The 15590-nt window shown below is 36.8% G+C and overlaps 1 protein-coding gene across 9 annotated transcripts in view; it reads right to left on the reverse strand.

Moving 5' to 3' along the window:
* Positions 1-252: 252 nt before the first annotated feature.
* Positions 253-15590, reverse strand: part of MSI2 (musashi RNA binding protein 2) — a 710736-nt gene continuing 695398 nt past the window's right edge. For all 9 annotated transcript variants that reach the window (XM_056556335.1, XM_056556336.1, XM_056556333.1 and 6 more), the window contains one exon: positions 253-8346. Coding sequence is in view for 4 of the 9 variants with exons in the window: in XM_056556336.1 (XP_056412311.1) it covers positions 8285-8346 (62 nt within the window). In the remaining 5 variants the exon portion in view is untranslated. The remainder of the gene's footprint in view (positions 8347-15590) is intronic.

The following is a 15590-nucleotide window of genomic DNA, read 5'->3' on the forward strand; positions in this document are numbered from 1 at the left end:
TTCTATAGTAAGTCTATGATGCCAATTTTGTGTAGTGAGAAGACAGTGGGAAAAAAGGGCTCATTTGAGCGTTTCCCATTTCTTCTAACAATTAGTGGGAGATACCTGGACCAAGACCAATCTAAACATTTGACAAGTTTCTATGGTATGGCAAACTTTTTTCTTTTGTATGACACTGGGTTGTTTTTGTAGGCAACAATTTCCAACAAAATTATTTGAAAACAAACAATGATACAAATCACATGCCTGAAATGTTCAAAACAGTTTATTTTATTTATCTTTTTTTGTTGTTGTCAGACAAACACATTGATTTCTGGACCACAGTAGAGGATGGAAACCTTTCACAAACTTATTTATTTGAAAATACAAATATAAAATTATACTTTCCACATCTATGATGTGAGAGACCCCCATCCACATAGTATTTTACAATGAGGCTTCAAGAAGCCATACACAAAGACCTGAAAGATGCAATGCTTGAGATAGATATATGTATATATATTTATATAGATACATACATAAGTATATATATAAAAAAAAATAGTCACTACCAAAGTTCGCATCAGTTCATACTAAAGTATAAAAGTAAGGGCTAGGTCTGCCACAGTGCCATTAAGGTTAATTTGTGTAAAGATACTTTGAACCACCAGTGATGCTAGGTTTTCCTTGGGTACTAGAGCTTAGAAATTATATTAGCTTCTAGATTTGACAGCCCACCTCCATTCCAAAATAGGCACACATATCTTGCACTGGGTGCATTGTGCAGTTTATAATAAGCATTGGTGACTCCTGTATTTCTTCTTATTTTCTATCTACCCTGTTAGATCGAAAAAAAAAATACTAAAAAATAAATAAAACAGTTTGAAGATCATCTAAATAACAGTACATTCTGATTGTTCAGTGATTTGAGTAAAGTTCAGATGGGCAACGTGGGTGACTTAAGCTTTACAATTTTTTTATACGATTTCAGTTTACTTTTTGGTAAAGTCATTACAGTATATTGAAGTATTGCTTAACATACAGAAATCTTAGTGTTTACATATATGTAGATAATTCGATTTTGAAGACTCGTAGGATGTCAAAACAGGACTTATGTACAGTGTATCTTGGTAAGAGCAGAATTCCATTGGTGCTATCACAGATTTTCTTAAGTTCCGTAAAAAAAAATGGGATTGAGTTTAGTAACAGACATGATAAGATCAGCTTCAAAGGAACACCACACAAGACACTTTTTTCAAGTTAAATACAAGTTAGTGTTTTTGTAAACAGGTACACAAACCATGGATGACTTCATACGGATGTAATAAATAATATTGCTTTTGTCTTGTTTATGGTATGGCAAACACTTAAAACATATTTGTGGCTATGTCCCTAGCCCTCATTCACACTTAAGGATAAAATTACATTTTTGCAGCTAAAACAAAGTAAAATACGAGTTAATACACCTTTCAGGTCATTATTACCAACAATTACCAACAATTGATCTACTCTAGTACAATGTGCCTCATTCATCAGCGGAAAACTGCTGTACAATGATGATAAGAATGACAGTGACAGAGCCATGCTACCTTAAAGTCCAAGCTACAAGATTAACTTAAAGTGAACATCATGAAACCTAAGGGGTTAATAAAAAAAAGAAGAAAAAAAAAGAAAAAGAATAGGACATTCTTCATTTTAACCAAGGGGGATCGTGCTCATTTGTTGGTTAGTGTTTTCATCACATTTGGTCTAGACCAACAAGCGTTTTGTTGAATGGCCAGCTAGTCTCCTGTTACTGAGAGGATTTATTTTCGGAAGGCATTGTACAAAGCAACTGTGCTGTATCTCCACTGAACACAAGTGTATAAAAATAGCTCAAATAAAAGGACAATTTAACCTAAGGAACCTATGAAACAAACATGGTTTTGCCAAAGGCGTATAAACAATTCATTCTCATCTTATTTATACAGTGCAATTAAAGTCCAGTATTGCTTGTCCATAACTAATTTCACTACATAAAGGCACTGGTCAACATGAGTGTGCCAGTCACGTATAAATGACTAGGAAATGATATGACAATATTCAGTAGTATTTAGAAGGTGCGTATGGTCTCTCACTAAAGAAGCAGACTTTACTGTAACCAAAAGTATAAAAGTCTGTATGCTATCAAAATTCAGCTTCTTAGACACTCATGCAGAACACATGGCAGGACAATGGAAAAGGTGTCATGTTTACTATGCAACAATACTGTACTGATATAAGATACAGGTGCTCATGTGACAATAGGCAGAAACTTATGTATACATGGCTCACGTGATTAGAGGACAAACTGTAAAAGTATGTGTGTATACAGCATGTCTGTGCACTCTTTGTGTGAGCCCCAGCACCTGATTTTGCTTGTTTATACATGGATAAATATACTACCATAATGTATTAACTACAAGAAAGATGGAAACCCTAAGGATATAGATTTACAGGCTTCCCTGGTATGAGTTTCCTTAGGTCAATGGTAATTGACCAATATGTTGTAATTTGTACAAATATATAGTAGGCCTCACTGATCAGAATGGGAATTGTCAACCATCTCAGCCAATGACAATGGATTATGAAAGCAGAGCTCTGATTGGTTGGTATGGGCAACAAGGCCAAGATTACTGGTACACAGTAATGAGAAATGAGGTCCCATGTTTTTTTTTTTACTGGCTAGGGATTACTTTTTAGTACAAAATGTAGAGGTGATAAAGACTATAAAACTCTTTACAACTATAAAGACTAATATATAGTGTGATGACAAAACTACATGTTGCAGTGTCTACAGTACTTGCTGTTAGAGTACTCCATGGCAGACAGGCCATGTCCCTCGACGGTATGCACCAACTCCGGATGTATCTATGCTAGGGAAACATTGTTATGTTCTTCATTTAAATCTGGTGCTGTGCACTGTAACACATTCATGTATCTTGAAGTTACAATAAAGTATTAACTTTTAATGTAGTTGGCAAGTTGAATAAATTACTCATCAACTAGAGCATCTAAACAACATACGGAAGTCATGATAGTCCTACTTTGCTCGGTTTATCCTTTCACTAGCTAGGTTCGCCCTTCACTCCAGTATAGCTTACAACCACAACCACCTTCATCAAAAGCTTAAATAAGACCTTTATGGGTCCGTACAATGCTGGAGAAGGGAAATTCCTTAAATATACAAATAACAGATCCTGTTTTTATTAAATGTATTTATTATAGTATTTCCCAACATTCATAATGTCAACTATATCTATTAAAGGGAATCAGTCATCACTTTTATGCTGCCCGAACCACAAGTAATCAGGGTAGTCGGCAGTGGCTTTTCCCATCACACCAGCCTTGACTGATAAATCTATAGATCTGTCCCTGTTTGGGTAGTGGAAGAGATCTATCAATCATGGCTGGCAGGGCAGACAAAAGCCACCGGAAACTGCCTCAATGATTTCTGCTTCAGAAAGCATAAAAGTGATGACAGGTTCCCTTTAGCATACATAACGATTAAACCAAGTAAATTGGCTTCTACTGTCATAAGTAACTGTGTAAATATTCTGTTCTAGTGCTGGTCTCAAAACTGTATGGCGGGAAGAGGGTGAGGGGTGAATTATTATATACTTTGTGCCATACAGTTTGTTCTTTGGACAGAACACAATCACAGATCCCTATAGAAATATTTCCTATCCATGTAGGATGTCTATTTTTATTTTATTTTACTTTAATTGATATTGCCAGAAGTTACAAAAAGCTTTATAATCTATATAGTCCCAAATGTCTGCTATATATATATATATATATATATATATATATATATATATATATAAATTTGGTTAGTCATTTACTTTGTCCTATTTCTGACAATGGCATACAGCAGTAAAACAGAAGCAGGAAACAAAGTTAGCTAAAGAATAGTAATGTTGTTAAGCCTACAATACTACAAGTTGACCTAACAAACTTCTCATTAAAGCGGCTATAAAGATAATCATTAAAGGCTGTGTCCGTCTTTGCAAACATCTTTCTATCCCTTCAATAATGCAAAGGCTAATGCAATAAGAAGTCAGTAAAAAATCCACTATTTTGTTTCCACAGCTCCTATGCTGACAGTGTGCTTCCATGGTGACATACAGTGGTATTCAGTCTAACTTACCAAATATTTTACCACAAAGTAGGAGTCTAATGGGAAAAAGTATAAGACTGTAAGAATGCAGGGCTTCAGTCTACCTTAGGAGCTGTAGAAACCAAACAATAGCAAATTTTTTAAACTTATTGCAAAGTTAATTCATTTTTCTTTACAGCTTTATTGAAACAATCAAAAGAAATTGTAAAGGTGGACGAAGCATTAACCATTTTATCAACTTATCTCGGTTGTGGCCAATAATGACCACCTTGACTTCATTATTGCTAATCTGTTTTCATGATAAGATTCTAACGTGAGTACTGGGGTAATTTTACAGTATGTAATTTAAGTAACCCCTTTTGTTTTCATTGTCTAACATGTATCAAAAAAGAAAAAAAGAAAGACCCAAGGCTGGATTCACAAAGGCTTAATACAGCTGAGTTTTTGCATCTATACTACCACAAATACCAGCTTGGTCATCTTATTGATGACCTGAAAGCTGTCAGGTAGGGTTGTTAGGCCGGGATTTAAAGAGCTAATATGAATTCAAAATACAGCCACATTAAGCCTGTGTGAAAACAGCCTTCACTATCCTTTAAAACTGCATTATGCATCCTACTTCTATCATTATAAGATGACACTAACAGGCAAAACACGTATTTATAAGAGAGAAGCACATGTCATAAGGGATAGTGAAGGAATTCATATACAAACAAGTGTTGAATCTGTTTATTGTGTGTGTGTTTATCATTACTCTCAACAAACGAAAAGCATTTGCACCACTACCTCCCTAGTAGGGCTCTGCTCCCATTTGTGTCGAAGGCTCTGTTACCCATTCTGTCACTTTTTATGAAAACAAAACTATGGACACCAAGGAAGGCAATTATATCTGCAGGACAGATGTAAACAGAGCCATGAACAAAATATTCCCCAAACTTCAGCGCAGCACCTGTAAGATATAGAGGCCACAAAACAGTTTGCGGAGGTAGGGATGTGACTTAGTTACTTTAAATATTGAGATTAAAGATTGCTAATAATGTACCGACAACATAATTTATATTGGATTTATTATTAAGAACATTTTTGTCCAAGAATTAAAAAAATAAAATAAAAATGGCCCTTTACTCAAATAGAACTACATAAGTATAGGAAAGTTTTCTCTTGTTTGTTGGTTTTTACGTACTCCATTAAACAAATGTTATAGTCATGTTGAGGTGATATGGATTACGGTACTCAACTGTATGAGTGGGGATGTGTTTAAAGTCTTGAACTGGAAGTGTTTGGATGTCTTTAATGAAAAAAAGAAAAAAATAATAATAATTATAGGTTGGAAGTCCGATGAGAAAGCACAACCTTACAAAGATGCAAATACAGCGATGGAGACACGACCCTTTGTCCTTGAGTAAAATAAAGGCTAATGCTTTGTGCTAGAGATGTTACAAAACCTTGAGAATACTAGATGAAAATGGGACTAGAGCAAACCTTGGTCTAGGTAGCCACATTTAGAAACAAAACAGGTTTCACAATTCATCTGTGGGCCAAAGGGACTGTTCAAAAAGGTGTATAAACATGGAAAACATATTCACACAGATCATCAATTTCTTCTGAGCATTTCTTAAAAAAATATTTGTTTTTTTCTCTTAGTAAAATCATTTAATATACCATGCCTCCCTCTTTAAAAAATAAATTAAAAAAATCCAGTTTTGCATATATAGCGTTAGCATTTAAGGTAGTATGGCATTCCCCTTTTAAAATCAAGGGAGGGTAGGGAGATCTGCAAAATGCCTATTAGAGATTGCCAGCATTTTTAGCATTGTGAGACCTTTGGTTAGTTGAAACCACATCAGACTGATAAAATAACAAAAAAATGCTCAAAAAATCATTCATAAATTAGAGAAAGATCTATCCTTACTGGTCCTAAATGTGAAGATCTACACCTATTTTGCCTGTAATCTTAATTACAATACATCTACCAAGATTTATTATAATAACAAGAGAAATAAATTTAGTATGTTAGCATCAGGACAGCACATTTACACAAAAGCCACTATTTACACAGCTACAATATCAGTGAGGATAAAAGAAAATTCTATGAGGTGGCTTGGACAGGGGGGGAAAAAAAAGCGTGTACACGTGTATATATATTTATATATGTATGGAAGTACAGTACATTATCAACATTAATAAAATATTTGCTTTAAAAAAATCCCCTGACTTTAAAGATTAAGGTTTGGGGACTGATTTCTACTTTACTTACACATAACTGTTTGGTTTGATTTACAGTATTTTAAAATGATTCTTAATGTTTAAAAAAATAAATTGACAAACAAAATTACAACGGAGTTTCCACTTACAAACATGGAAAAGATAAAAAAAGAAAAACAGAATTTAACTCAGCATGCCCCCCTCCCCCATATTTGCTATACTGAACCTAGATTAAGTATGGTCTAATAACCTATTAGTAACATTTATAAAAATAGGAGTGCAGCAGCTTCTGTTTCAGAAATGTAGCATTCAGTGTCTTGTACTGGCTGTATGAAAAAAAGTACCAATTTTTTTTTTTTTTACATGTAACAGTTAAAAAAATAATAAAACTTGGCATATACAAAACAATTCAAATGAAAATCATACAACAGTACGTTAATGCCATAAACACCAAGTTGTACTTTTATGTCACTGTTGTAGGCCTATTATTTGATATTACAAAATGAAAATAAAATATCCTTCATAAGCTTCCCCAGGACATGACCAAATAGAAAACAGCCAAAATAATCTTGTGCAAATAGGAAATTCTCAGTTTTCCCTACCAGTCACAGTGCAATGATGTTCAATAGTTTTGTTATTATTATTCTTTCTATAATAAATTATTCTTTATCTCCTCTATCACGATAGAGCACTGAGGTATTAAAACAAATGATTTGCAATCCTAATTAAAAAAGGAGAACAAAGTGATAAGAAGGTAACACAGGGTGAATGATGCCCTTCCTATATGGCATGTGTCAGTCACTGGAGACAAGAAAACAAAAAGAGCTCAAGAAAATGACAACAAATACATAGAGCAGCTGAAATGGCTGGACTATTATTTGATCTAACTTAAAATAAAATAAAAAATATGATGCACTTCAAATGTTAAATACCTTAAATATTACAATTGTAGCTTCATTTTTAGTCTGGGCATTTATTTTTATCCTCAGAACAACAAAAATAGAACTTGACTTTTAAGCTGTGCACAAAGTTTAAATAGGTAATATGCTGGTATGACGCTAGTACAGTTATCGGGTCTAAACACCTACACAACAAATGTAACAGTGTTAATCTAACTACTAGGGCACATCCTGGCAATTCATTCAGGGTATAAATTTCTACTGCCTTTATTGTTCAGAGATGCTGAAGATTGCTTGCCCTCACAAAAAATATATAGATTTTTTTTTCTCTTACACATAGTTAATGGAAGGTTATTTACAGCACTTCTGTTTATTTTAAGAATGAATTTCATAAAACCTTAGAATATCACCTCTGTCAACAAGAAAAAAAAAAGCACTTATAGAAAACCGAGGACTCAAAATTTCTCGTCCTTAAGTTATTGCCGAAAATAGATAATCAGTTTAACAAAGGGAGACATCACAAAAAAAAAATCTACAGAATATCACCGTAGCCAGCTGCTCTTTTACATTATATACATCACAAAATTTAATCTTTACTTCAGTACCAAATAAAACCCAACATTAACTTTCATAATGTGCTAAAAAACCTCTCTTTTTTTTTCTTTTTTCTTTTTCTTTACCAGCCTTTTTTTTTTTTTCCTTCTTTCAAGATTGGTACCAAAGTTTACAACTTATAATAAAAGTTCAACCTCTGCAAAATAATAATGAAGATAAAGACATGGAAAAAAAAAATCAACAATTAATATCGCTGCTACAATATTAAAAACTAAGCAACAGTAGGAAGAATCGTAAAAGGGGGGAAAAAATGACAAAGCACTGATAAAAGCAATAACTGACATATTTCTTTCATAAAGGAAAAATAAAAGCTGTAGAGTCTGTAGCACAGCAGGTTCATGAGATGATGAGATTGAAACACTTGCAGTCCCCAGAATGCCATCTCCAGTTGTGTTTCTGCATGTATATCTTGTACTAATGATAATGTAGTACTGAAGGTCTGGTGACATCATCCCAACGTGGGACCATTCAGAAACTTCGCCCAGTCTTGCCTGGGTATCCAGACAAATTCTACAGCAGGAAAACAGAGATGACTTAATACATATACAATATTCATACATTATACATTGCATGAAGGCTGGGAGATTGTTAGCAACTCTTCTCAAAACATTCTGATAAAAAAATAAGGAGAAATAAAGGAAAAGTGACTTTGACTGGATCGATGTTGACACCAATGTTATGCCATAATGATAAAATAATAGTATTAATGATAATGCAATAAATAAACAGAAACAATATATCTTAAAGATATCTACCAAAGAAGCTTGTTTATGCATTTCCACTACCACCAGTTGGAACCTTCAGTATCCGGTAAACTGCTATGCAAAGACAGTGTCCAAATGTAAAAATATCGCTATAATAAGTCATATGTCTTACATCCACATGTATGTAACGTATTTGGCATTCACATCACCCCCTGATTTCACAAGCATAAGACATCACAGCAGCCTTATTTTCTACACGTGGCCATAGCCTTTGCACGGCAGGGAGTAAAGGGAGAACCTTGATGGATGAAAATGTAACTTTTTATTGTATGCTGGGCCCAGATAATATTTTTTTTAAACACGTTTACATCCAGTTTGTGGATAAAGCTAACTAACATTGCTAACAATCCATATTATTTTAATTGCCAAGCTACCATATGGCCTACTAGGGATAGATCAGCTACTCTGTGATAACATCAAATTATACATTTCACACTTTATCTTGGTTTAAGAAAGGAAAATTAATTTGTTTACTTAAAACATACATCTGACAAATACTAATTAAGCAAATTAAATATGTTTCTCTTCACTATGAAAAGTCACAAACCGAAATCAGAGAACGGAGCTGTAGTGGGAGGAAAGTGCAGTCACATCAAGCCAACAGTGAGTGGGAGGTGAGAAGGAAGAGAAATCAATTTGGAGAGAAAGTTAAGCAAATTATTAACCAATTCTGCCGATAAGGAAAGCTCAGTCATAACCGGGAATACATAGAAAAGTGGACATCCAGATTATTGTATGAATTACCTGTCGTTAACAAAAACTATTAAAATAATGTAGATAATACCATTATATGTATATGTGTACTATACATTGGTTAACATTTTTTCTATATTTTTGGATGAAAAAATGCTGTCCCTGTAGCTATTGCCTGTGTGTCTCTATGAGGAGACCAAATTTAGGAGGTGAGGGCAGGAGAAGAAAGGCTCTGTGCAGGCTCCTGGCTTGTCAGTCATCCTGCTGTGTGAGCTGGGAGCATATCATAGAGCCTCAATAGGATATTTATCAATACCTGTACAGAGTAAAGGTTGCCCAGTTGCCATAGCAACCAATCAGATTGCTTCTTTCATTTTTCAAAGGCCTTGTTAAAAATGAACGAAGCAATCTGATTGGTTGCTATGGGCAACTGAACCACTCTTCCTCTACACTGGTTTTGAAGAATCTCCCCCTCAGTGCACAGAGAACTGCTTGTCCTCAGTGCACAGAGCCCTGCTTGTCCTCAGTGCACAGAGCCTTGCTTGTCCTCAGTGCACAGAGCCCTGCTTGTCCTCAGTGCACAGAGCCCTGCTTGTCCTCAGTGCACAGAGCCCTGCTTGTCCTCAGTGCCCAGAGCCCTGCTTGTCCTCAGTGCCCAGAGCCCTGCTTGTCCTCAGTGCCCAGAGCCCTGCTTGTCCTCAGTGCCCAGAGCCCTGCTTGTCCTCAGTGCCCAGAGCCCTGCTTGTCCACACTGCACAGATCCCTGCTTGTCCACACTGCACAGAGCCCTGCTTGTCCACACTGCACAGAGCCCTGCTTGTCCACACTGCACAGAGCCCTGCTTGTCCACACTGCACAGAGCCCTGCTTGTCCACACTGCACAGAGCCCTGCTTGTCCACACTGCACAGAGCCCTGCTTGTCCACACTGCACAGAGCCCTGCTTGTCCACACTGCACAGAGCCCTGCTTGTCCACACTGCACAGAGTCCTGCTTGTCCTCAGTGCACAGAGCCCTGCTTGTCCTCAGTGCACAGAGCCCTGCTTGTCCTTAGTGCACAGAGCCCTGCTTGTCCTCAGTGCACAGAGCCCTGCTTGTCCTCAGTGCACAGAGCCCTGCTTGTCCTCAGTGCACAGAGCCCTGCTTGTCTTCAGTGCACAGAGCCCTGCTTGTCCTCAGTGCACAGAGCCCTGCTTGCCCTCAGCGCACAGAGCCCTGCTTGTCCTCAGTGCACAGAGCCCTGCTTGTCCTCGGTGTACAGAGGCATGCTTGTCCTCGGTGTACAGAGCCCTGCTTGTCCTCGGTGCACAGCGCCCTGCTTGTCCTCAGTGCACAGCGCCCTGCTTGTCCTCAGTGCACAGCGCCCTGCTTGTCCTCACTGCACAGGGCCCTGCTTGTCCTCAGTGTACAGTGCCCTGCTTGTCGTTCTTACTGTACAGAGCCCTGCTTGTCCTCAGTGCACAGAGCCCTGCTTGTCCTCAGTGCACAGAGCCCTGCTTGTCCTCAGTGTTCAGAGCCCTGCTTGTCCTCAGTGTACAGAGCCCTGCTTGTCCTCAGTGCACAAGGCCCTGCTTGTCCGTACTGTACAGAGCCCTGCTTGTCCTCACTGCACATATTCCTGCTTGTTCTCAGTGCACATATTCCTGCTTGTTCTCAGTGCATAGAGCCCTGCTTGTCCTCAGTGCACAGAGCCCTGCTTGTCCTCAGTGCACAGGGCCCTGCTTGTTCTCACTGCACATATTCCTGCTTGTTCTCAGTGCACATATTACTGCGTGTTCTCAGTGCACATATTACTGCTTGTTCTCAGTGCATAGAGCCCTGCTTGTCCACCCACACAGGCAATAGCTGCAGGAACAAATACAAAAAAAAAACAATACAAAAATATACACCTGTTAACCAATGTGTATTACAAATATACACATAATGGTATTATCTACATTATATAAAAGGTTTTTGTTAATGACAGGTACACTTTAATGTTCTGTTCAGCAGCTGGTGGAAATTAAATGGGTACCAAATTGCTTAAGAAGGCTTCAGTGCAAACAGATGTTGCAGAGGTGAACTTTACATTTGTATGCAGTGTTATGGGGAAAACTACATAGAGTTCTCCTGAAGAAGTCATAGTGACAATAGTACAACTGACAGGTTCAGCTGATGCACCTATTTTGTGTATTACTATACTGAGGGATACCATGTTTTAAGTTATATCTGCCTTATTCGACATAAGCTACAACAACTATTTCCAATTGTGTACTAATCCGGACCTAAATCCTGTATTAAACTTATGAGCTGCACTCCTAGTTCTGCATGTATCACCGAAATCTTCCAGCATCCTGTGCCAGTTCAATTTTTGCTCTTGCGATTTGCATTCTAGGAATGGTTAGTTTTAAAATCAGAGACTGTATTACCGAGGCCGAGAAAAGCTTGTTGTCTCACTGCATTCTAGGAGCTCAGTTAGTCTGTTAGGAATGTATCTGACAACAAGCTTACAATGACTTGCAGCGTGGGGACTGTAACTCAGGATTAGTATATCATACGTAAATAAGTAATGTTGTGTATCTACAAATTATATAGACTATTATGGGGTTGTTATTAGCTATCTGTGTACCCCCCTCTCCCTTCTTTTTTGGAAAATCATGGTAAACTAATCTCTGCTACTTCTATAAGTAAAACAGGCAATATTATTATGAGAAGATCTATAGGATAGGATTTTTTTTTCAACCATCTAAAACATCACTATGAGCTTGCCAAACTTTATCTGCACAAAGAGAAAAAGGTAAACATCTCATAGTAATGGCACTGCACTATAAAGCCAGCGCCAACAGTCTGCTAGCTATGTATTAGAAGGTCAAGAAAAAAAACTCAAACAGTAACCTCAAAAGTCTGAAAAGGCTAAAGAAAATATGCAACGAGGGAATCAATTGTAAAGTTCACTTTGTATTTTAAGGGAGAAAAATGGTAAGTACTTCTGAAATACCGGCAGATCAAATCAGCTACACTGTAATTTGAGAACGTCTGGAGCGGTGCAATTTTTCAAAACGGGGGAAGCAGCCAAAATGCCTAAATATTATTGCAGATTCACAAGAGAAAATTAGTTTAATACTTCACAAAAAATTGCAGCTCCGTTTTATTCCTGAAAGAGGTGATTGAAGTGTATTGTGAATGACAGGAACGCAGGCATTTATGCAAAATGACTGGAATTTACAAAGAAATATACTGTGATGAATTTAAACATCTGGTTATTCCTTTATTTTCTTTTAAGGTAATCACTTAACAGTACTCTCACAGGCAAGCAGAAAGAGCAGCTTGTGAAGTATTGCTTTTACCGTTTGTGTGGCACCTTGTTAAAGCAGATACAGAGACACCGAGCTGATAAGACATACTTAGCATAATAAGATAGTTATTCCTCTTTGAGGAGCACAATTGAAATTAGTTGATAAATAAAGATAAAGTAATCTCATAACGTACTGTGATGGGAATGTACGCAGTGGCCGTGTGAGCTGTAGGCATCTATCGCTCACCATTTTGTTCTCCTGGAATGTATCAATTTCTTACACTAGATGTGGATTTTATTCTCCTTTATGATCTTTTTGTATGTTGAGTATTCAGATACACGATAGATGTGTTGCTGCTACTTCATATTGTGCTTAAAGGGTTTCATCATAAAAGGATTGAATAAAACATTATGGCTGCTTTCTTTGAAAACAGCCCCTCACCTGTCCCCACAGGTAGCATGTGACTATAGATTAGTGCAAATAACTTGAATGAAGCAGAGCTGCTCAGTAGTATAGTGATGGATTACCCAACAATTCTAGAGGTGGCAGCATTGAGCACCTGTAGGCCAGAGAAAAGCTACAGAATTTCTGCCAGTCCATACAGCTGACTAAAGTAGGAGAACAGTCCAGTTTTAAAAATATAGATAATTTAGAAAGTTGCATAATTTTTGGCACCTTTTTGCTTAACCCGTGTCTACAGCTCCAATATGTCTCCCAAGTTTCAGACTATAAACAAACCCTGTGCAGTCTGAAGTCATACTCCTCTCAATCGGGCCTCTATGGTTTGATAACTCACCAAAATGCACTTTAGCAATAACTATGAAAGGGAGTTTAACAGCAGTTTGTAAGTTTATTTTTTTTATTATTTTATTTTATTTTTTTTATTTTATTTATTTATAAAGCGCCTACAGATTCCGCAGCGCTTCATTTCAGTGACACAATTTGGAGACACATGGACCTGAGGAGGAGTGATGAAACAAATCAGGAAATTATTAAGTCAAGACTATTTGTACAGTCCCTGCATTTTTATTCTAGATGTATTGTATTCTTCCCTTACTGTGCTATATTATTCTTTTCTCTCACATTAGGGTGTTAACAACTGGTGGGTCTAATAAAACTTCCAATATTACCCTACATGCAGCCACTAAAAGGGAAACATTCTGTTAGTAAAATGTTTGTAACAAGTGATCATCCTTATCTGGAACTTTAATACTGATGGCTGATGCGTAAGGCTACGATTTCCCTTTCAGGTTAATAGGGGTTTGGCAGATTCACCGTTCGGCTGGTTAAAAGAACTGCCACTCTCTTATAAACATGTGGTACTGACACGTGCGTAAATGTTCGAACTATAAAAATATATTGTTAATTAAACCGCACGATCATTGGCGTACACGTAAAAAAATTCCAAAGTCCAAAATTTTTGGGCCATTTTGTATACCCTACTTTTTATAAAAAGTGATCGAAAAGTCCTATCAAAACAAAAAATGGTACCAATAAAAGCCTACAGACCACAGTACAAAATATGGGCCCTCAAACATCCCTGTATACAGAAAAATAAAAAAGCTATAGGGGTCAGAAAAGGACATTTTTAAACATACAAATTTTGGTGCATGTGATTAATTATATATATTTTAATTAGTATAATAAAATAATACCTACATAAATTGGGTATCCTTTTAACCATATGAGCCTACAGAATAAATATGTCACTTTTACCGAAAAGTGCATTGCGTAGAAACGGAAGCTGCTAAAAACTACAAGATGGCGTTGTTGTTGTTTTTAAAAACAAATCATTTTTTTGTTTGTTTTGCCATAGATTTTATGGTGAAATGACTGATGTCATCACAAAGTAAAATTGGTAGCGCATAAAACAAGCCCTCGTATGGGTTTGTAAGTGGAAAACTGAAAGCATTACGGTTTTTAGAGGGTGAGGAAGGAAAAAAAAGTGCAAAAACGGAAAAACTTTTTTGCACTTTGCAGGTTATAAGATCAGGAGCACAAAGCGTATGTCCCTGTAGACACACCATATTTGCTAGACACACAATACCGCTATATTGTTCCTAAATAAAAAACACAATACATAGAGCAATATTCTCACATACAGTAACATATAGTGGTAGATACCCGCTATACGCTGGCACCCTGCAGACCGAATTAGGCTGGGTTCACATATATCAGGCGTGCACTGGAGGGAAACGGATGTTTGAACTGATCCCGTTCATTTGAAAGGGACAGTTCACAATCATTCAGTGTCTTAATTTTGCCGCCGGATGGTTGGACACACCAGAGAGAGAAGTTTGGATTACACCCCTTGAAATACACTACTCTATGTATGTGTGTGTGTGTGTGTGTGTGTGTGTATATATATATATATATATATATGTATATATGTATATATATATATATATATATATATATATATCATAGGAAAGAAAAAATATATATATATTTCCCAACCAAAGTGTATCCAGCTGTTGCAAAACTACAACTCTCAGTATGCTGGGATTTGTAGTATTCCAACAGCTGGAGGCACCCTGGTTGCAAAACATTGATGTATACACACATGCATAAATCAGTGTTTCCCAACAGGATGCCCCCAGCTATTGCAAAACTACAAATCCCAGCATTCCCGAACAGCCTATACAGCTGGAGGCACCCTGGTTGGGAAACAATGATAACGATATATATATATATATATATATATATATATATATATATATATATATATATAGGGTCAGTACTTTCCTCAAGGAGAGGACACCTCTTCAGGTGTAACGGAGATTCAGGTTAGGCCATTTAGCACTCCGCAGGTATATCCCGTTCAGCTTTTTATATTCCTTGACAGGAGCTAAGCTGATACCAGGGAACACTACCTGAAAAGGTTGTGTAATGAGCTGTTTTGCATATTCCCCTATATATATATATATATATATATATATATATATATATTTATATTTATATATCTCAAATATTAGCTCCATGAGATTTGGCAACCGCTCTGATATTTGTTGCACTAGGGTTGGG

The sequence above is a fragment of the Hyla sarda genome, chromosome 2 (genome assembly GCF_029499605.1).
Source record: "Hyla sarda isolate aHylSar1 chromosome 2, aHylSar1.hap1, whole genome shotgun sequence".
Classification (NCBI taxonomy): Eukaryota; Metazoa; Chordata; class Amphibia; order Anura; family Hylidae; genus Hyla; species Hyla sarda.